Source organism: Lissotriton vulgaris, chromosome 10 (assembly GCF_964263255.1).
Source record: "Lissotriton vulgaris chromosome 10, aLisVul1.2, whole genome shotgun sequence".
Classification (NCBI taxonomy): Eukaryota; Metazoa; Chordata; class Amphibia; order Caudata; family Salamandridae; genus Lissotriton; species Lissotriton vulgaris.
Genome location: NC_141698.1, coordinates 734,004,712 through 734,028,839, shown reverse-complemented (window position 1 = coordinate 734,028,839; position 24,128 = coordinate 734,004,712). Strand labels below are relative to the sequence as shown.

The window sequence follows — 24,128 nt, the reverse complement described above, 5'->3', positions numbered from 1 at the left end:
CCGGACCCAACACTAGGCGGCGATCTATGCACAGATATGAATGTCAGCAGCCCTACATGCCAAGAACAGATGCATACTGGTAAGTAGCATTTGCATTTTTAGGTAAGGGACACAGGCCCTGGGTACTGGTTTCCAGGGCACACCAAGGGAAAGTTAATCCGGTATCGGGCAAAAAGTGTGTGGGGGGGGGGGGTGACTGCAACAGAAACTCACTTTCTCACACATCAATAGTCCTAAGCACATGAATATTCCTGCCCATGTGCGGGACACCGGAAACACATACCATATATGTGAAACCCATATATGTAGCTCTATATATGTATGTGTATTGTTGTAAGAATTGTCATAAGCAAAGTGGGGTTTTGCAGCGTGAATCTTTCTGGATTCACTATGTTGTGCATATTCCGCAATCTGGTGGTTGGGTCCGGAATCGTAGTTTTTTTTTTCTTTCTTTTTTTTTTTTTGTAGCCCACGTGGGCGTTGATGTCCCACCATTTGGTGTACCTTCGGTGACGTCGGCATGCTTCTGGCGGAAGCTCCCACCCTTGGGCGCCATCTTCAGATTCTTTTTTCCGCCGTTGGGTCTGGATCGTCGTGTGGAGCTCCAGAAGTTTGAGGAGAAAAGTAGAAAAATACGCGAATTTCTTCAGGAAAAAACTGGAGAAGACCAGGAGAAGATCATCATCGGAGCCGGGACGACGGAGAGGAACCTCGAGATCTTCGACGTCCGATGGAGAATGCGCACACAGGGGGACCCCTGAGCGCAGTAATGGACAACACACCATTTAAATTCTGCCGTAATTGCCACCACAAGTACGCGCAGAGAGTCCAGCACCCGGTCTGCAACCTCTGTCTGCCTATCGACCTCAGGAGCAAGGACTGCAACGCCTGCTCAGTCTTCACGCCGAAGACGCTGAGGATTCGGGAAAAAACGAGGATAGCTCACCACACGATGCAAGGCCCCGTCGCTATACTACCTGGGCCTCTCCACCGACGACTAGGACAACATCGCCGAAGGTCCAGATGTCTCCACGGTCGAAGAGACCGATAAGAAATAGTCAGACAAGGTAGGAGAGTCTATGGCCCCGAAACCCCCGACAGGGCCTCGAAAACCTTAGGGTGACTCTCAAATCCGAGTCTAGAACCTCGAAGGGAGCACCGGCGTCAATCTTAGACGACCGAAGCTGCGGTCCCCGAAAAACAGCCCAGCGGATCCTTCCAGAAGGACTCCCAGACGGCAAAGACCAGCGAAAAGCAAAGGTTGTCGAAGCAAGCTCCCGAATAGGGATCCTCGACTTCGAAGGAGAAAGCCGAGAGCCGCTTTGACATCGACGGGGCCGTCTAAGAGGGTGGCCGAAACGCTCGACGCAGAGCAGGCCGCACAGATGGAGAGAATGAAAAGAAGGCTCGAGGCCGAGATGGAAAACCTCATCCAGAGGAAGAGGGACTTCGAAGACAAAATTAAAAGTTACAGGATCCCTTCGAAGACCATGACGGTCCTCGAAGACAGAGAAGAACACGAGGAGTTTGACGCCGAAGAGCCGCCGAAACCTCCAGAGCCCTCAGAGCAGGGAGTAAAGGAGGACCCTCTATTACACAGAGGGTGATTATGGGGACCCGCGTTCGAGCTACGACTCGGGATCCTCGACAACTCAGGACCAGGATTGACAGGACATCGAGGCCGAAAACCCAGAGTAGGCTGTGGAGACATACCCCTCGAGACCTTCGCAGCCAGACGACATTGGGGCCTACTATGAGGTCGTCAAGAAGGCTGCAGCAGCTTATGGAGTCAAATTGGAGGAGGAGAAAGCGAAGGCAGATTTGCTGCTGAAACGTTGCTCCCCGCGCAGACAAAAAGCCACTTCCTGCCCATGCTGAAGAGCATCATGGCACAGGGGAAAGAGGCGTTCAGAGAACCAGCTACCTGCAGGTCAGTCACGCCAAGGACGGAGAAAAAGTACAAGTTCTCCTCCCAGGACCCCCCTTACATCCAGGGGACAGTTTCAGCAGACTCCATTATAGCTGCAACGGCCAGAAGGGCCAACGTCCCAACAACATTGGGGCCACCACCTGACAAGGTAAGCAGGAGGATGGACCTAACAGGCAGAAAAATTGAGAGAAACTCAGCAATGCACTGGAGGATGGCAAACTCCAACGCCCTTCTCAACAGGCACCTGTACCAGCATTGGGACGAGATGACCCAATTGCTCAAGCACCTCCCAGAGGAACACCAGCAGGGAGCCGCTCACCTCGTGGAAGAGGGGAAAAGCATCGCAAACTCGTGCCTGAAGACCGCCTTGGACGGGGCAGAAACATCCAGCAGGGTGATGCTATAAGAATCACAGAGAGAAGGCAAGCCTGGCTCAGGATCTCAGGCTTAAAGACAGAGGTTCAAAACATCCTGAACAACCCCGTTCAATGGAGAAACACTTTAAAGAGCCCCAGTTGATGAGAAACTAACCCAACTGAAGAAAGACAATGAGACGGCAAGGTCCATGCGAGCCCTGAAATTCAGGGGGATGAGAAGAGGCACTCCTACGCGGAGGCCGAACGGAAGGGGTGGAAACCAGCAAGGGCAACCACACCAGGCATTCCACCAGGGTCAACAGAGTGACAACCAAAGTCACCAGGGCCAGCAGAAGCAAAACTGGAACTACCAGAACAGGGGCTAGTCCTTTCGCGGGAGAGGAAACAGATGGGGCCAGAGGAGAGGCGGTGAACAAACTCCCCTCTAAGTGACTTCACACAGGAAAAGGTGCTCCCCCACTCAAACCCTCCGAGGGAAGAGCACGGAAAAGCAAAGAGGAGAGGGCTACACGGACAAGTCACAAAAGAACATGTAACACCAGTAGGAGGCAGGCTGAGATTTTTTCCCCAAGAGTGGAGGAAAATAACCACAGACAAGTGGATACTCGACATCATACAGTTCGGATACTGCATAGAGTTGGAAAAGAGACCACCAAACAGAAATCCAAAGAAGAGAGCACTCTGGAAGAGCGCTGCAATTGCTCCAAGAGGAAGCTCAAGAACTCCTCCTCAAAGAGGCCATCTAACCGTTCCCATTCAAAGAACAGAACAGGGGAGTGTACTCAAACTACTTCCTGGTGCCAAAAGTGGACGAAAGCCTAAGACCCATCCTGGATCTACGGTTCCTAAACAAGTATGTAAAGACTCAAAAATTCAAGATGACGTCCCTACAAGAGGTCATCCCACAGATAAAGGCCGGGGACTTCTTGTCAATGCACCGGCTCGAGAATAGAAAACTCCCCCGCGGACGCGGCAGCTCAACCCTCCTTTGGTGATTATTAGTCCAACCCAGTGGTACTGATTTGATCAAACGGAGGGACAGAGGCCCAGACAGTCCTGCTGGAAACTGAGTTTGTGACCTGCAGGATGGACCAGGTTTCTGCAGCTCTCCAGCCACTGAGCTATCTTGGTGCATTGTAAATGCCTTCCTCAGATTACATCAGCGTGCATTCATCCCCCTTGCTTATATTTGCACACTTCTGATGCATTAAATGCTTGAGACGAAAGACACGAAAAGCGCCCACAACATGTTTAGGGCATTTCGGTGCGCTATGTAAGAAAATATGCGTTTCGAAATATTCCTTTAATGAGGTGAGAGCGCGTTGCCTCGAGCTGCTGCCCGTGCTACACACCAGTCCGAATGGGTGGTGCAAAGGCGGGTGGTGCGTGAGCACCACAAAGAAGCGGGGGGAGGGAGCGTGACAGCGAAGCAAACGCGTGCAGCTGCACGTGCTGGCCACCGTTGGGAATGGGTGGAGCAAAGGCAGGACATGCGCCCGCCTTTGCCCAATTGTGTGCTGGTTTTTTTTTCTAAGCAAGCCAAAACCAATGGCAGCTGCGGAAAGCTGCTCACACGCACGAGCATGTGAGCTGCTTTCAAAACCCCATACAAAAAGGCTCTCGCTGCGCACTGCAACGCAGGCGCGAGCCCTAAAAAGGGACCTCTATTGCTTTCCTGGGAAACCTCCCACCAATTAATAATCTGTAAGGCAGCCACATGGAATAACCAACATACATTAACAAAACACGATTGTGTTGATGTCTTAGCTTGCGTGTCAAGCTGTATTGTGAACACTTCTTCAAACATTTACATCAGCCATTAGCTAGCCTCTGCATTAGGGAAGCACTGCTTTACCTTCAATTCTAAGCATATGTATCTGTGGCCAACACATGCTATGAATGTTACTTACCAATTCGAAGCGAGTAGTGCCGTAGATTCATATGCACCCACCCTACTACACGTAAGCTAATGTCTGACATACACACTACTCTACTAGCACTTCTGTTTATCAAACTATAACCTGCATGTTCATCTTTACTATCTCTCTATTGCTCCTATCCTAAGCTCACCGATGATTGGAAAACAATCTACAAAGGAGATGAGTCTTGCGTAAAGTAATTACTTCCTCAGCTGACCTGTTCAACAGCCTTTCTGCTTTCCTTTTGTCCCATGTCAAAGCAGCACCAACACCCCTTTAGAAGGCCTTACTAGCTCTAAGGCAGGGTGCACTAAATCTCGTGTGTGGTAATTTCTGCATGAGCAGATATGCCCCAACAAGATTTGTCTAGTCTTAATATTGTAAGTGCGAGGGAAGCATAGAGAGTACATGGGCTGGAAACATGACAACTAGAGTTCCCCTTTTTACAACAAAGGGAGTTTGGCCCATGCGGACGAGGTGGGGTAAGGGCCCAAATACTTTATGAAAAAAGAGAGGAACCCACACCTGAATAGATTTCACACCATTTGAATTCGGAATGAAAAGAAGATAAACAAAGCTTAATATGTTTATCTAGGCGATTACTTTCGCCGTTTTATTTAACAATTTTATCGAAAAATAGAAGTCACTTGAGTCTAGAGAAATCTCAATGTCTTGAACGTACTCGCCATATGCGTACACCAAAAACTTAAATCAAAAAGTGCATTTTAACACAACAATTAACGCAATATACAAAATGAATTGTAAAAACACACAACTAATGAACATGTGATATGCAAAAAACGTATGAAAATGTTTCACAAAGAAGGGGAAAATATAACCATATTTCTTCAAAACAGTATTGGAAAATATTGTTTAAATTGACCAACAAGGAGCCTATTAATGGGTCTCCAATAGAACAAAACGACCTCTCGGTAGAAATGTTAAATAGAAAGGCTAGGCATGTAGTTCCTAGCAATCTAAACTATTTATCAGAACTGAGGACTTGATCCTGTCCGCCTACGCGTTTCGAGTTTGTGAGGATTCTTCTCAAACTCTCTTCAGGGCCAAATGAATTCCTTTTCCCGTTTGTTAAACCTCTGGGGATTTGAGGTGATTCTGTTCATCCAACCCACTTGTAAAAAATCTTTTATGGGGTCTGTGCGTTTTTCTGGATGTATGATGCCAGGAGAGTCAGTGTATTGCTGCAATTTTCAGATTATATATTGTTCATTATCCACATAGTTAATATGTTGTATTCTGCTCATCAGCGTTGTCTAAGTTCAAGGAAGGGACCGGATTCTTGCCGGTAGCTCTTCTGGAGCGCCCTCCGGTGTCTTGGTACTTGCAGCTCAGCCTCGATCTTCACTTCCTCATTCCCTTACACCAAGTGAATTCCTGTACACCAAGTGTACACCAAGTGAATGCGGTTTCGATTCCCAGAGGGAATCGAAACCGCATTCACTTGGTGTAAAGGAATGAGGAAGTGAAGATCGAGGCTGAGCTGCAAGTACCAAGACACCGGAGGGCGCTCCAGAAGAGCTACCGGCAAGAATCCGGTCCCTTCCTTGAACTTAGACAACGCTGATGAGCAGAATACAACATATTAACTATGTGGATAATGAACAATATATAATCTGAAAATTGCAGCAATACACTGACTCTCCTGGCATCATACATCCAGAAAAACGCACAGACCCCATAAAAGATTTTTTACAAGTGGGTTGGATGAACAGAATCACCTCAAATCCCCAGAGGTTAAACAAACGGGGAAAGGAATTCATTTGGCCCTGAAGAGAGTTTGAGAAGAATCCTCACAAACTCGAAACGCGTAGGCGGACAGGATCAAGTCCTCAGTTCTGATAAATAGTTTAGATTGCTAGGAACTACATGCCTAGCCTTTCTATTTAACATTTCTACCGAGAGGTCGTTTTGTTCTATTGGAGACCCATTAATAGGCTCCTTGTTGGTCAATTTAAACAATATTTTCCAATACTGTTTTGAAGAAATATGGTTATATTTTCTCCCCCTTCTTTGTGAAACATTTTCATACGCTTTTTGCATATCACATGTTCATTAGTTGTGTGTTTTTACAATTCATTTTGTATATTGCGTTAATTGTTGTGTTAAAATGCACTTTTTGATTTAAGTTTTTGGTGTACGCATATGGCGAGTACGTTCAAGACATTGAGATTTCTCTAGACTCAAGTGACTTCTATTTTTCGATAAAATTGTTAAATAAAACGGCGAAAGTAATCGCCTAGATAAACATATTAAGCTTTGTTTATCTTCTTTTCATTCCGAATTCAAATGGTGTGAAATATATTCAGGTGTGGGTTCCTCTCTTTTTTCATAAACTAGAGTTCCCCAGCACCACAATGGCTTCATTGAAAAACCAGGAGTGTTTGGTACCCAACGACTCTTCGTAAGAAACCCATTCTAATGCCAGTGTTGTATTTATTAAAATATGTACTCAGAGGGCACCTCTGAGATGACTCCTGAAAACCTACCAACCCTGATGGGGTCTGACTGGTTATTGGCAGCCTGCCACCACCATACATGTATCTGGACCCCTGGGTCGATAGCCACTGCTCTCTGAGGCCAGAAACAAGGCCCAACCTGGGCGGAGGTGTCGCACCTCCTCCCCAGAATGAGCACAGTGCTTGAGATGGAAGAGTGTAGGGTGCTGGGAGTTTGTCATTATGAACTCCACAACACCATAATGGCTTTACTGCCAACTGGGAAGTTTGATATCAAACTTCTCAGCACTTTAAACCCACACTGATACCAGTGTGGGATTTAATGAAAAATGCACTCATAAGGCAACTTAACCCCTTTGACGCTCATGACGAGCTCAGCTCGTCATGAGTTACGCCTGTCTTACGCTCATGACGAGCTGAGCTTGTCATGAACCGCGGGTTTTTGAAAAACTCAGCGCACAGCGGGAAAACGCGTAGCGCGCATGGTGTTGAAGATGCCCTCCCCTGAAAAACCACCAGCCTCTGGTGGGTTCTCTGACTGGTACACACCAGCCTGCCACCAAGAAAAAAAATTCTGGTCTCCAGGGCAGGGAGCCTTAGCTCCCTAAGCCCAGAAACAAGGCCTTTCCTGGGCAGAGGTGGAGCAGTCTGTAGCAGGGTAGCTTCACAGGCCTAGACTCCTTTATAATGCGACACAGCCCCCCCTGTTATCAAGAGCAGGCACCCTTCCTGTCCACCCTCCTTTTCGTCGGTTAATACAGACTGGACAAATTAGCAAAGCTCAGAAGGTGTGCCCACGTCTGCTAACCCCACCCTTTAGGTGGACAGGGGTGGGCAAGTTGAAGCCCACTCTGCAGATGGCAGGAACTCTCCAATAAGGATTAGGGGTTGTGCCCACTCCCCCACAGGTGGAGTGAGTGCACCAAGGGGGCAGCCCTGAACCAAGAAGGCTGATTCCCGCAACCTAAGACGAATGACGAAAGAAGACTCCTAGCAGAGGAGACTGCAGAGAAGAACTGACTTGGCTAAAGCCCTTCTGCAGTTTCCAGAGATCCTGCGCCAAACGTCACCTTGCCCTGCAGTCTGCGACCTCCAGAACGCCTGGGAGGACTGACTGCCTTCAACAAAGACCAGATCTCCTGTGAACAGCAGCTCTGTTAAAAAAAAAAAAAACCAGCCTAGAAAGACTCCGAGCCTGCTGAGGACAAAGAAAGCCGATGCCTGGAACCACCACTGAACCAGTCGCTTACAGTCCGAGAGACCAACCGGTACCAGCAGGTTCCCGCAGCGCTCCAGAGTCAAAGTCAACCGTGGGTTGACCCCTCCAGGACTCCTGACGTCGGCTGCAGCCACGCCCCTCCAACCGCGAGTGGCCCGGTAAGGTAAAATCCGACCTCAAAAGACACCCCTGCATCCAGCTGCCCTGCGCCCTGGAGAAGAGAACCAGAAGTGCACCTATGTCCACGAGCCCTCCAACTTACCTGCCAAACTGGTGGTTCTTCCCAGAAGTCTTCTTGGACCGAGCCGGGAGCCAAAATCCCAAACCGGCAAATCCTATTGAAAACAAGGCACCTGAAGCTAAAACAGCAGTCTGCACCCAGCTGCCCCTGCACTGCAACGGGTGCATCTTGTGAGCTAACTCAGATCCCAGTTTGCCCTGAGGCTAACACCAGGAGCTTTGCTCGCAGAACCTTGTGGTCTGCTTGTGAGCAGCCACGAACTGAAGGCCCCCATTCCCCCATTGGATAACATTGGGCCTCAGCACTCTGCACCCGGTCGCCCTAGTGCTGCTGAGGGTGTAACGAGAGTGCATCCCTGATCCTGGGGGAACACTGGTTCTAACCTCAGAATACCAACTCCCACAAAGAACTGCTTACCTGTAGACTGATAATTCAATTTCATTTTAGAAGATTGTATTGACTGCTTTTCTTGAAAATTGTTCTAAATTTGGAGTTGGTTTTGGATGAGTACTTGAAAAACCACAAATATCTAAAAGCTGCTTTACTTACCTTTTCTCTAGGAAATTTCCCACAGTAATATCTAGGCTTATCACACTGAGAGAGTAATCTGGAATGTAATCAAAAGTAATCTAACAGTAATTTCCACTGTTTTAAAAGTATTTACATACCTGTAATAGGCATTTTTATTCAGCTTGCCTTGAAAAGTATCACTTGCACTTAAGTGTGCCAGGCTTGCTTGGCTCTAGAAAATGAATGTCACTAAATATTTTTTATACAAACAGATTGGTGTGTTTTCAGTCTTTTTTTTTTTCCCCCCGGAGTTTTACATAGTGCAAATTTGACCCAAAGGTATAGGGTATCAGAGTGCTTTACAACGAGCACCACTTGTGTTGCATTCATTTTTTTGTTAGGCATGGGGAGATTACGTGATTTGCCCAGAATCACAGGATGTTGCGTGCCCTTGCCAAGACTCTAACCTGGTTCCCCAGATTTGAGGTCGAACGTTTTAGAAGTTAGGCCAACTCTTCTCCTCTTTGAGTGTATGACATAATTTGCTGCCTGAGTATGCACAACAAATGCTTAACATTTCCTGTGATAAAGCCTTATTGCTCACCCACACTACCGCAAATAGAGAGTAAGGTGCTGTCTACTTTTCCCCCTGCCTATCTTTGGGGTTCCACTGGACTCAGTGCATACTATACCTAATTTTGGTATAGTATATTTAGAGACAGCTTTCTACAATATCCTACTTAGAAATGCTCCATGTGTGCTAATCCATGGGAATTCTATTTTGTCAAATTACTACAATTGCCAAATTACTACATTTGCCTGCACATCAGAGTAATCTGCACAAATGGTTTTTACTTTTTATTTTAAATCTGATTATATTTCCTTTTATAAATTGTTTTCAGACGTATGATCCTGCTGATGACTGGTCTGAACACATTAGCTCTTCTGGCAAAAAATACTACTACAACTGCAGGACAGAAGTTTCCCAATGGGAGAAGCCAAAAGAGTGGCTTGAAAGGTAGTTGGAGAATAATGCTGCACTAGAATGCAAATGTTGCTTATGTAAATCCACATCTGTTTTAACATTTGGATAATTTATTTTCCAGAGAGCAGAGACAAAAGGAACCATCAAGTAAAATGGCAGTTAACAGCTTCCCAAAAGATAGAGATTACAGAAGAGAAGCAATGCAAGCCTCAAGTACTGGTGGGTTTTCCAGTGGATGTAAGTATTTAATAGATACATTAATTTATAATGCGCCTTTTTTCATCAGAGGCTTCTGCTGACACCTTTATCATCCCTAGATAAATAAATCGGTTTAGTGCTCTGCATGCAAACTCTGCACCATAAAGTCTTAAACATGTAGCGATATTACTAAATTAAGTTTTAATCTTGTATGTGTTATATTAAAGTTGTACAGAAAATAATTCATTAAATGCTTCTCTTGTGCCCTCAGCACGTGCCCACTTTAATGTAGTTTGACAATCTTTCATTCATTTGAAGACATTGTAGTTTGCTAGCAGTTAAATATTATGTTCAAGGCATGTGAGCTGTCGATCGCATACTACTGCCATCTAGTTTTGGGTTGGATGTTTGCAAGTTGTTTTTCTTCGAAGAAGTCTTTTCCAGTCACCAGGTAGGTGACTCGTCCTTTCGGTGATAGTGCACATGGCCATCGACCTCATTGTTAAAAAAATATTTTTCCACCATCGGGTTCAGACGTGAATTGCTGTGCTCTTGCTCGACACCATTTCCCCAGTTCCCTTTGGTGCGCAATACACTCGCCTTCGACGTTATTCTATTCCATCGTGTACTCCCATTTTCTGCGTATCGTATTTACAAAAAAAAAAATCTTTCAATCTGGTAGCTAATGGAAGGCCATCCAACCTACCCGTGTCGGACTGCCTCGCAGTCGATGGAATATACTCCATTTAAATTCAGCCCTTAGTGCCACACACAGTTTCAGGGCACCTACTCGCACCAAGTGTGCAGCCTGTGCTTGTCTCCTGAACACAGAGAACAGGACTGCGACGTGTTTGAGGCTTTTCTATCGAAGAAACCGCTTCGCTACCGTCCAGCTCGATGCTGCGACATGACGAGCAAACTCACCGGTTCCATTCTGGGCCTCTACGGCGAAGATTCGTAACAAGAGACCACAGACGCCTTGGAAGCAGAGAAAGAACAAGACCTAATCTCCATCTCGGACTATGGCTTTGAGGGGGACGAAGGCATACCGTAAGGGTATTGTACCGTGAGTACAGATACTCCCTTATCCCAAAGTCCACCTCAGACCAAAAAGGAGGCTCCGGTCCAACCCCGACTCCGAACCAAGTCGGCACCAAGAACTTGTTTCCGACACCCCGTCTTCCGACTTTGCACCGAAACATATCTCAAAGCCTTCCATCTCCGAACACAGCCATTCGAAATCAGGCACCAAGCTGATGAAACCTTCGGATCGAAGTCAGTCCGGCTCCACCCCACCCCCTTCGATTGCGAAAACGCCCTTGGATCCGAAATCCAAGACATCCAAAACCCTGACACCCAAAACACCGGCACCGAAACAAACGGATGTGCCAATTCCATCAAAATAGCACCTTTTCGATGCTACGCCCTCCAAACCGGATCCAAAACAGCAGGAGCTCTATCATCATCCAACAACGGGATATATTGCCACCAAGGTCACAATAATATGCAAACTGAGACTGAAGAGGCCTACCACACTCCTTTGGAAAAAAAAAAAAAAATATATATATATATATATATATATATATATATATATATATATATATATATATATATATATATATATATATATATTTTTTTTTTTTTTTAGGTACTAACCCTTCTCCTCCTCTTCCATCACCTCCTCCTGAGTTTTAACCCTTACTAATTTCACCTGAACTTACCACCACATACACCTGTCGACCAGGATGATGGGGATGGGGCTAGAGACAATGAGCCAATTAGTACAGACCCCTGGATAGATTGAAACACTAATTTGCCCACAGGGAATGATCCTGATCTGTACCCTACTAATCCTTCTCCACCAGACAACAGTGTAGGATACATAGAACTGTTGGGTAGAGCTGCTAACTACAATGGGGTTCAGCTGCATAAAGAATCCCTGGAAGAGGATTTCCTTTTCGTAACGCTCAGTAGTACCAAATAATCCTCACACACGCTCCCCATGGTCAGAGGTATGATCGGACACGTGGATGAAATTTTCAATGATCCTGTCAGGCCACATATTCTCACCACCAGGGTAGACAAGAAGGATAAGCTGGCATTATCAGATCCAGCATACATAAAGGGGCAGTGTAAGAAAGTGGCTCTGTTTCTCCTGGACCAAAGTAAGGTACAGTGTGCACAGTGTCCACAGTCCCCAGAGGTAGTTCAGAGGCTAAAGTTAGATATAACCTTACTCTCTAAAATGGTCCCTTGCTCAAGCAGTAAGGCAGTATCAGAGGACAATGTAAAGCATTTGTTGTACACACTGTCAGCAAATGTTCTCACACACTCAATAACTGAACTCTAGGCCAATTGCTTTGTATATAAAAATATATAATTACTTTATAGTAGAACCACAGTAGGTATTATATATACTTTCACAGAATGAGATATTTCAATTGAATACTTTCAAATAGCAGTTGACTTTTAAATGCAATAGTTAGTTGTTGCAATATGCAATACAAGTTTAAACACAATTTATCTTTGAGCTCAAAGGACTTTTTTAAGTAAATGCAATAAAATCACTTTACAGTAGTTTTTCTTACTCAGGGCTGTATCCTGGATTCAGCCCTGGTGCATTTCCTGTAAACAGTTAAAAGAATTCGTTTTTGTTACACAGGCGATTTTCAAGGAATATTTGTACGTTTGAAAATTGGACACTTAGAAGATTTTCTGGTGAAAACCAGACAATGGATTCCTATGGAGGAAAATTTAGTTAACAGTAAATAACGGTTATAATTACTTTTCAGGTTCAGTGCTGGGCTGAAGGATACAGCACTGGGATTTCTCCTGATAACAGGTGAATAATTCGGAATTCGTTGTTGAGCTGATTTTTAGTGAATATTTAATTGTGAAAAAATCCACACTTCAAAGAAATTCTGAGTGAAACCCAGCCAATGTTACCCTATGGAGAAAATTATTTTATCAGTCCTTGGGTAAGTACTCTGCTGGCAGAGTTAAGGTTCTGGGGGTAGACCCAGGGGTCTCCCAATGTCAGGTAAGTACAGTTGTTACACCCTCAGCGGCACAGGGGCAGCCGGGTGCAGAGTGAGTAGGCCCAATGTTATCCTATGGAGGATAAGGGACCTTCGGTTGGTGGCTGCTAGCAGGCAGACCACACGGCTGTGGGAGCTGAGCTCCTGGTCACTTACACAGGGCAAGTGCGGAAGTAGAGTAGGGTGGTTGCTGCACTTCCAGCGGCACTCAGGCGGCTGGGTGCAGGGTGCTTTTAGACCTTCGGGTGCCCAATGTTAGTCAATCAGAGACTTGGAAGTTGAATAAAGGCTGCAGGCTCAGGGACGGAGATTCTTCAGGTGCGACCACCACTTTGAGAGGTAAGTTGGGATCTTTGAGGATAGGTAGACACCCAGTAGTTGGGCACAGGGTGCTGTGGGGTGCTGGGTGCAGGGGTGTCTTTGGACGTCGGTAATTCTTACCCTCAGCTGGTCGCGGTTGGCGGGGTCCCTTGTGAGGCTGCAGGCGTTGTCTGGATCGCCGAGGAGGGTCTTTGGCCACTGGACTCCTGGTCACAGTTGCTTGCCTGAGTGGACAGAGTATGCTGGATTTGCGGTTCCTGGCTGTCACCAGGGGTTGTTGCTGTTCGAGCAGAAACACTGCTCATGGAAGTCACAGTCTTTAGATGAGCAAGGCAGGCAGGTCCTTCAGGGTTGAGGCGGGGTTTTAGCCAGGAGCAGCTTCAAGGATCAACAGGCCGGTAGGGCTTGGGCCAAATCAGTTGGTGTCGTCCTCTTGTTAGCAGCTGCATGGCAGGTCTTCTTGTTTCAAATCGGGATCTGAGGAAGGAAGGTTCAGGGTGCCCCTAAATACTAGATTTAGGGGCGTTGCAGGTAGGGCAAGAACAGGGACCAATGGGTCCCTGTCCTGGTGTGAGTAGAGCAGGAGCCTAGCTCTGATTGGGCAGGTCTCCCCATCCTTAAGATGGCGGTAGCCCTGAGTTGTGCTTCGCCTCTTCCTCCTGAGGGGTGGGTTTGGCAGAGGCTGGCATACCCCCTTTCGTTCCTTTGTGTTTCCCACCTGTGTTCCCGTCAGAGTGGGGGTCAGAACCTGTGGGGGCCAGTTGCGGAGTACAGCAAGTGGCCTGGAGAAGCTCACAAAGGCGGCATGCCTTTGAAGCTTCTCCTGCCCATCCTGGGGGAGGAGGCTTGGCACCTCGTCCCAGGATGTGCATTGTTTCAGGCCCCCGAGAGCGGCAGGCTCTCGACCCAGGGTTACCGAAACATGTCTGGTGGTGGCAGCCTCGGTAGCCACGCAGTCAGGACACTAGGAGTTGGTTAGGCTTCAGGGGGCATCTCTAAGATGCCCTCTGTCGTGCATTTGGCATTAAATCCCACATTGGCATCAGTGCGGGTTTAATGTGCGGAGTAGTTTGGTACCAAACTTCTCAGTCTTCAGTGTAGCCATCATGTTCGTAATGGCAACCTCCCAGCATTATGTACTCTTAATGGCAGCACTGCACTTACAATACCCAGGAATAGCCCTGGGTACTGTAGGGGCACAGGGCTCATATACCTGTGCCCACACCACTGGCATAGTGCAACCAGCTAGAGGGGAGACTGATGTATGCCAGGGCAGTGTGCTCCAATTTCTACCTGATGAGCACAATTCCGACGACCCCCAGTGCCTAAACACCCTTACGGTTGATTGTTCGCGCTTTACAAATGAGGTTTATTATTATCACAAAGGGTCCAATAATACATCCTCAGACACTACCTCTACACTACCTCTACCACCTATAAAGGCAACAATCAACCCTCTACCTCTAAGGGTCTCTTCAGAGGGGGCTCCAGAGGCTTCAAGGGCAGATGTAGAGGTTCCAACAAACGCCTGCAATACCAAACAGTGACTTGCCTACACCCCCCCCCCGACTATTTAACTTCTGTCGGGGGCATCATTAACATTTCCTACCAGTCTGACAGTCTATAACTACACCAAAACACAGACAAATGGTTACTGGAAATTATCCGTTCTGGTTATTGCCTGGAGTTTTCCAACAATCCTCCAAACATTTCTCCACGTTCACGCAAACTATCACCGGATCCCTTACACCTCCGCAAACAAGAGGGTTCAGTGTCTCCTTTTAAAAGGGGCTGTTGAGCTAGTACCACTACAATACCATGGCGTGAGAAAGTGCCCTCTTTCTGCAAGGTTGCCCCCACTTTTTGCTGAACTGCTGATGTGCTTTGATTGAGTGTGCCCTGGGCTCTTGCTTAACCTGGTACCCTGGGCCTATGTTCTTTCCCTAAAACTGCATTGAAACACAAACCCAATTGGCATCTCTGGCCACAGGTCAGCCCCTGGTAAATGGTACCACAGGTACCCAGAGCACTGTGAGTAGAACTCTAAGTGCTGCAGCACTTATCATCCTTAGAGGTCCTTTAGCTTTACACTCACAGTCTTTTCAGTCTGTGTGTCTTGGTGTAGAACAAAGTGAAGAGTCGTCATGGGACCCATCCCTGTATGCCATGCCTACAAGGCTCTGCCCTGGCATAGATCAGTCACACTTCTAGCTGGGTGCTCTATATAAGTGATGAGGGTACAGGTGCATGAGCCCTATACCCCTTCAGTATAGAATCCAATTCTTAGACATAAGTGTAGTGCTGCTTTAAGAGTATATGGTGCTGGGAGTTTGTCATTACGAACTCCACAGCCCCATAATTGCTACACTGAAAAATGAGAAGTTCAGTATCTTAACGCCTCGGCACATTAAACCCACACCTAATGCCAGTGTGAGATTTAATGAAAAATGCACACTGAAGGCATCTTAGAGATACCCCTGAATAACGACCTACCACTAGTGTCAAGCCTGTGACTGCTTTCAGCTGCCACCACCACACATGTTTCTGGACCCCTGGGTCGAGAGCTTGCTGCTCTCGGGGCTTGAAACAATGCACATTCTGGGACGAGGTGCTAAGCCTTCTCCCCCAGTATGGGCAGGGTCCACAAAGGGGAAGCTTCAAATTCTTGCCGCCTTTGTGAGCTTCCCCCGGCCACTTTACTGCTTTCAGCAACTGATCCCCACTGGTTCTGACACCCACTTTGGGCGGGGGAACCAGTTGGAAAAACAAGTGAGGAAGAGAGGTGTGCCCACCTGTGCCAACTCCACCCTTCAGGTGGGAGAGCAGAGGTGATGCACAACTCTGTCAACGCCATCTTGCAGATGGAGGAGCGAGCCAAACTGAGTGAGGCGTATGCCCCCCTCTCACTGGAGGGTGATTTGATAGCGGGTGTACCACCCCAAGGAAGGGACCCATCGGTCCTACCCTTTACTTACCTGTAACACTGCTAAATCTAGTATTTAGGGGGCACCCCGAACCTTGCCTCCTCAGACAAAAACTACAAGAAAAGGACCGAACATCCGTGCAGAAGCTAGCAATAGGAGGACACCTAGTGACTTAGCCACAGCCCTACTGGCCTATTCCCATCTCGAACCTGCAGAAACGAAATTCCGGTGTGTCCTACAGCTAGCAACCTCAAGAACCCCGAGGACCTGCCCTGCCTTCTAAACCAAAGACTTTGTCTCCTGTGAACACCGGATTTATTCAGCAACAGGCTCCGGCAAAGTCTGCGATTCTGCACCCGACGCCCACGGTCCATGTGGCCCCACACCACGAGGAGGTCTCCCCGGTGATCCAGACCCGAGATCCAGTGATCCCAGACCTGCTTCAAGCCTCCAGTCAATGCCTGCAGCCTAAATTGGAACGTCCCCCCAACTGCTACCTGGAGCTCGTAAGAAGATCCAACCCTAAAAGGCACCCTTGCACATGACGGCCTTGGGTGGCCCAACTGACCGTGCCTAACCAAACCCCAGCATCCCAACTTACGTCTCCAAGTGATGGTTGGGCCCAGAAGACCTTTGTACCTGAGCCTGCAGTGTGATGCAAACAGGAAAAACCCAATTGAAAGCTACAGGGTGGCTGATGCCAAAACTGCACTCTGCATCCGGCCGCCCCAGTGCAGCTGAGGTGCACCTTTTGTGCTGGCTTGAACCCCCATTTGTCATGAGCTTAAGTTTAGGAGCTTTGCTCCGACAACCCTGTGTTCTGCTCCTCAGGATCCACCAACCTGAGTTCCCCTATCGAATAACCTTGGGCCTCAGCACTGAATACTTACCTTTTAACCGATAACACTATTTTTCTCCATAGGATAACATTGACTGTTTTTCTGTGAAAAGTTGGAAAATCTATGAAACCCTTTCAAACTGTAAATAAAAAAAAACACGTTTACATACCTGTTCACTGGAAATGTCCCAGTGCAGTCATCCAGGTATACTGTACTCTGTAAGAAAAGTTATTCGTAAAGTCATCTACTTGACATTCTACTAAAAAGGCAATACAAAGTGTATGTACTGTATTTCAAAAGCATTGCAATACTAGTAGCTCTACTGTAATCACATCAAAGTGCATTTACAGTTGCAATTCAAACTGTTTACAAACTGCATTACTACTGTAAAGTATTTATTGCTTATCTGTGCCATGCTTGCTTGGTTCTAGAAAATAAAATAACTAAAAGAATATTTGGTATGAATTTCAGTCTTTGAGTGTGTGATATCATTTGCTGATTGAGTGTGTACAACAATGTGTGTACAACAAATGCTTAACTCCACCCTCTGATAAAGCTTTACTGTTCGACCACACTACCACAAATAGAGTAAGGTGCTATCTACTTTTACCTCTGCCTACCTTTGGGGTTCCACTGGGCTCTGCGGACACTATACACACAGAATGGGATTATCAGGGATTGTCCTGAATTGGTTTGCCTCGTTTCTATATAACAGAACTCAAAGAATTAAGGATAACCAGTCCTTGTCCACTACCACTCCTGTCACTTTAGGTGTCTCCCAGGGGTCCACCTTATCACCTACTCTCTTTAACTTGTTCATGGAGCCTCCAACCAAAGTTTTGAAGTTTTCAAATCTACAATACCACATGTATACAGACACCCAACTATACCTTAAAATCTCCTCCCCTGAGGATATCCGTCTACTCCACACAATTCTACCAAATAAAATGGCTAACCAGATAGCACCTTAAACTCAACTCGCTCAAAACCAAATTCCTCTTTATTGCCCCACCAAAAAGATCCCTCGACATCTTAGATTGGAACACCTAAGTTTTCAACTGCATTCCACACATTACAGATTCCACAAGATCACCAGGAACACTTGACAAGAATCTGAACATGCAAGAGCACATCAGCTCAGCCACCAGAGGAGCAAACTCTCAAATGAGTATTCTAAGAAAAATAAAACCCTTCCTACCCTGCGACGACTTTTAATCTGCTGTGCAAGCGCTATTTATCCCTGTATTAGAATATGGGAGTACTACCCTATGCGGCCTGCCAAGATCTAAGTTGGCTCCACTAAGGGCACCCCTTAACTCTGCTGCAAGGCTAATCTTTGGATCGAAAATGTACAGCCACATCACTCCAGATCTGAAAGCACTAAACTGGCTCCCTTATGAGGCAAGGATTCAGATGAAAATTACTTGCATGACCCGCAAAGCCCTACACTTCAATACACCGAAATACCTAGATGACAAACTTGAAGTGTCCGGCGGTGGCAGATCATCTAGAAGCACAAGCACTTTAATGTTCACCTCAAAAATTTCGAAAAAAGAGAACTTCCAGCCCCTAAAATCTGGAACTCCCTTCCCCCCTGAAATCAGACTGGAAAACACAGTAGTTTGCTTCAGATATCTGTATTTAAAGCTAGCCAGGAAAGGGCTTGTGAGACTAATAAAGCAACTGGACAGTGTTTACAATAGTGTTTACATTCTTTTATTGGCTGATCCAAAGGGGGCTCAGTTGAAAAGTTGTTGGGGATTTGTATAGTGCCTTATTTATTAGTTCACTGCAAAATACTTAAAACAAGCACTGGACTGATGGAAATGAGGGACTAGTAAAGAGTAAATTACTAGACACGATACAGAAATAAGGACGAAGCATTGAATGATTTTCCCTGAAAAGTTAAATCATGAAACAGTGGTGTGTTTGGAGTAGTTGACATTACACAAATGTGGTATTTGTATAGTGCAAGCCTAATGAAGGCAGTAGAGCATTGGACCGGATCGACGTAAGAAAAAACCAGAATGTGAAGATAGGTAATTATGCTGTGTTCTGAGTGAGGTGGTTACATTCTTACAGTATCGTTCCCTTTAAGGAGTTGTGCGTTAACCTCTTAACTAAACAGAAGGCTTGCAGAGATGATCCTGATCTATGTGTTTAGAGCCATCAGAGATTGTTTGCGTTCTTATTCAGCTAGGCAGGTGTAGCTGACATTAGGTTTGTAGTTTTCCCGTGGCATGACATGAGCATAATAGGTAAGGTGGGCAGTTGGAGAGAATATGAAGTCAATGGAGGAGTGTGAAAGTGAGATCCGTGCCATCCCTGATTTTGAATTCGTTGTTCACACTTGAAGAAATCCTACAAGCCCCCATTTAGATTCTGAGCAGACTTGGGAAGTGTTACAAATGTTGGTACCTACGGAACATTTCTGGGCTTTCCTATTCTAGATCTGATGTTGGTTTCATCAGAACAGACTGGCACAAGCGCTTGCCATTCTCCTTAACCTCTGTGTAAGCTGCTATAGCAGACAGCCAGATACGAAAATTATGCACAATGGAATGTATTTCTGTGCAATATTCATCATTCAGTCCATCCATTTTGGAAAGTGATTGTTTATCTGTTGCTGGCTTTGTTCTGGGCACTTTGATTTGGTAAAAGTAAGGAAACGTGTTTTTAGCCAGCTGGAAGACTTCTCTTTCCAATCAATCAAGAGTATTTGTAAAGCGCGCTACTCACCCGTTAGGGTCTCAAGGCGCTGGGCTCAAGGGTCCTACCGTCACCATTGCAGTTTATTAGTGCTTTTTTATTTGTTTTTTAATAATCCCGTGCATTAAACATATTGGGAGTAAAAGATTTGTTCTACGAGGAAATTGAAGTAAAAAAAAAGCCTGTGTTTGAGGCATATGATCTGCAGTTAGAACACTTTTGCATAGGTCGCCACCTGGTGTTAGGCTCAGATGCTTGCACCTTGTCTTGGAAGAAGTCTTTTGTGGTCACGAGATATGCGACTCCTCCCTTGGACGATAGTGCACTTGGGCATCGACTCCATCTTTGGATTTTTTTTTTTTACGACATTGGGTTAGGATGTAACTTCTGCGCTCTGGTTTGGCACCATATTCTCCAAACTTTTTCGCCGTGCAAACCATCATAAAGTCGACGGTATTGTTTTCGATCTAGTTATCTCGACGCGCTTCTCAAATACTCTATTCTGGTCGTCGACGCGGGCCGCTGGGCTTGTCAATGCCGTTCAGGCCTACGGCTCATGGAAAGGACTCCATTTAAAAAATGCCCCCAGTGTGGAGCTAAGTTCCCACACAGTGACCACCACAAGGTCTGTAACATGTCTGTCTTGGCTGAGCACGATGAGAATAATTGCCAGGCCTGCATCTCCTTTAAATCCAATAAGACCATCTGTGATCGCCGGGCCCGATGACACATCATGGTGCAACAGGCAGCTCCGGCACCAGTGGACATCTTCGATGAAGGCCCCGATGTCCCGGAAGAGGATCCTGAGAATCTGCAAATCATGTCCGAAGCACACGACTCAGACCACCCCATCACTCCAGGTCAACGAGTGCCCCATCCCTAATCACACACCCAAAAAAGAAGGCACTGGTCAAGGCTTCGCCTGCTGGCCCCAGTCGCGACCAAAAACAAGCTTAAAAAGCCCCGCCCTCTGGCTCGGCTCCGAAGATAAAGGACAAGCTTCCGGTAGCTCGGGACTGAGCAAGCAGCATATCACTGTAACACAGACACCATCGGCACCGAAGCACGGAGCGCAACCTACTCCCAAAAAGACCTCTGCACCGACCACCCCAATGCTGAAGGAAGTCATCGGATTCTAAACATTCGGAACCAAAAAAGATTTCCGCCTCCACATCGAAGCCAAAGGACCCAAAAACACCTTCCAAGGCTCTGGAGCAGAAATCCAAACCTCGCTCGGACCCGAAAAATCGGCACCAAAAGTATCTACAGAAGAGGAAGACCTTTTTGACCGGATCCTGTTGATCCAAAACAAAAAATACTCCACATAGACCCTAAAACAGGACATGTGTCTACTGTTCCACACAACAAAAGGACATTGGACACCCCAGGCAGTCCTGCAGTGCCTGTAAAGGACTGTGCTACTTCACCTTTACAACCCTCCTATACTTTCACCAAACTCGCCACTACCACCCGGTGATGATGATTTCGGGGATGGGGGGGTCACAACACTGACCCTTTTGATGACTCTGATGACGATAGATGTATCACAGGATGATTGGGACGATTATGATGACCCAGTAGATCCTCCAGACCTCTCTAATCCTCATGTATATCCAACAAAGCCATCTCCCCCAGATGACAATATTGGTTTTAATCAGCTTGTAAATAGGGCTGCTCAGTACCATGTGGTCCCAATGCATTCAGACCCCACAGAGGAGGACTTTCTATTAGACACCTTAGTACAGTCACTAAAGACTGTACAAACACTGCCAATGTTGAAAGGTCTCATTAAACTTGCCCCGACATATTCACGGACCCTGTTAGGACTAGAATTCTCAATCCAATAATTGACAAAATATATAAACCCGCTCCCACTGATCCCGCCTACATCAAAGGTCAACTCCCTTTAGATTCCCTAGTGGTAAAGAACGCTAGAAAATGAGCCAACTCTCAAACCTCCGGTGATGCACCACCTCCGGACAAGCAGTCTAAATTATTAGATGCTTCTGGTAAACGAGTGGCTGCCCCAGCCGATAATACTTACTAGAAATGATGGGCTCACAATGACCAACTAGAAACCCTATTGCAACATTTACCTGATCAATATAAGACCGAGGCCAATGATTTAATTCAAGAGGGGAAATTAATAACTAATGCATCAATCAAATGTGCCCTTGATGCAGCAGACACCGCCTCTAGGGCCATTAACACTAGCGTGTTACTCAGACAAAATGCCTGGTTACGCATCTCTGGCTTCAAACAGGAGGTACAAACAACTATCTTAAATCAGCAATAACTTTTTGGACCGGCTGTAGACACCAAAATGAAAAAGGACACAAACTGCTAAATCCATGAGAGCATTGCAGTGCCCATCCCCATGTGGTTCCTTTCGATGCTCCTTCTATAGGGGAGCATCCAAAAACATCAATTGACACTGCTTCATACAAAAACAGCACACAAACATCCCCAACAGGGGATATTTTAGAGGTGGATACAGGGGAAATAACAACAAAGGGAGAGGCAGAGGTAATAACAAAACTCGACCTCCCCCATTAATAAGCAGTGACTTCCCTCCACTCCCTCCGGACCATTCCACTCCAGTCGGAGGGAGACTATCACAGTTCCTACCTGTCTGGAATTCCATCACTACAGACAAGTGGGTAAGATCAATTATCCAATATGGTTACTGCCTGGAACTTGATGCTACTCCACCCAACATACCACCCAAACAGCGCTCCATGTCCGGGGAACATCTAACACTCGTCAAACAAGGGGTTCTTTCACTGCTTCAAAAACAATCAATAGAACCAGTTCCTATACAACATCAGGGAACAGTGGTTTACTCCCTGTATTTCCTACTCTCCAAAAAGACGGGACCCTAAGGCCAATACTGGACCTCAGACCTCTCAATTTGTACATACAATCAGATCATTTTCACATAATCACTCTTCAGCAGGTTCTTCCACTGCTTCAACAAGTCTGCTTCCTTGCCACACTAGATCTCAAGGACGCCTACTTCCACATTTCCATACACCCTGCTCACAGAAAAGACCTGAGGTTCACAGTAGACGGCCAACACTATCAGTTCGAGGTCCTTCCATTTGGGGTGACCAAAGCACCCAGGGTGTTCCCAAAGTACCTTGCAGTAGTAGCAGCACACTTGAGAAGACCGCAAATTCACATACTTCCATACCTGTACTGGCTGATAAAAGCCAACTCATACAGCCAGTGTGTTCACCACACTTATCGAACAATTCAGCTGTTACACAACTTGGCGTTCACACTGAACTACACCAAGTCACATCTACAACCTTCCTACATACATCAGTATCTAGAAGCCACAATAGACACTTGCAAAGGTCTAGCATACCCCAATGCAGCCAGGTTTCCGGCACGCAAGCCCTCATCAACAGATTTCAGCCCCAACACACTCTCCCAGCACGAATGTTTATGCAGCTCATAGGAATAATGGCCTCTTCCATTTTCATCATACCTCACGCAAGACTTCAGATGCACCCTTTACAAGAATGTTTAGCAGATCAGTGGAACCAGGCTCAGGCTTACAGATCTTTTGTTGGTGGACAGCTGCGCACATCGCTCTCTGCAGTGGAGGAACACACAAAACCTTTCCAAAGGGCAGCCGTTCCTAGAGCCGGTTCCAAGAAAAGTGCTAACAGACGCATCACTCACCGGCCGGGGAGCCCATCTCCTATGCCATACAATACAGGGCAGGTGGACCACTCAACAAAAAGTGCTTCACATCAAACATCTAGAACTGGCAATATTTCTGGCCTTAAAGTAATTCCAAGTACATCTTCTGAACAAGACTGTTAGTTCGGACGGACAATATGACAGCAATGTATTACATACAAAAGCAAGGCGGAACACATTCTCTGCACCTCTCGCCTAGCACAAAGCATATGGATATGGGCCATTCCACAAAACTTATATCTCCTGGCGGAACATCTTCCAGGAGTAGCAATCCGATACCGTATCTTTTAAGTAGTCTGATTTAACAAATACACAAATGGGAACTTCATCCACAAGTTCTTCAACCTTTCTTCTAAATGTGGGACCAATCAGACATAGATCTGCTTTGCCACACACGCAAGTGCAAAATTCCCAACCTTCGCCGCCAGGTTCCCACACCCGTTGTCCAAAGGCAATGTGATATGGATGAGCTGGTCAGGCAGATTTGCGTAAGCTTTTCCGCCACTCCCACTCATTCCACCAGTAGTACGCAAGCTCAAACATTCTTTCAAAATGATCCTAGTTGCTCCCACATGGGCACGGCAACCATGGTTCACAACACTACTCAAACTATCACTAGTCCCTGATCAAGAATTACGGCTTTCCCCAAAGCTGCTGACGCAGAACCATGGAGAAATAAGGCACCCAGATCCAGCGCAACTGAATTTAGCGATCTGACTCCTGAAGTCTT

The 24,128-nt window shown here is 46.4% G+C and overlaps 1 protein-coding gene across 8 annotated transcripts in view; it reads left to right on the top strand.

Annotated features, from left to right (window-relative positions):
- WAC (WW domain containing adaptor with coiled-coil) overlaps window positions 1-24,128 on the top strand; it is a 669,371-nt gene that overhangs the window by 119,537 nt on the left and 525,706 nt on the right. For 4 of the 8 annotated variants that reach the window (XM_086941596.1, XM_086941594.1, XM_086941592.1 and 1 more), the window contains exons 5-6: window positions 9,576-9,691; window positions 9,780-9,895. In XM_086941596.1, coding sequence (XP_086797722.1) covers window positions 9,576-9,691; window positions 9,780-9,895 — 232 coding nt within the window. The remainder of the gene's footprint in view (window positions 1-9,575; window positions 9,692-9,779; window positions 9,896-24,128) is intronic. The other 4 variants (XM_086941597.1, XM_086941593.1, XM_086941595.1 and 1 more) reach the window with 1 other exon arrangement.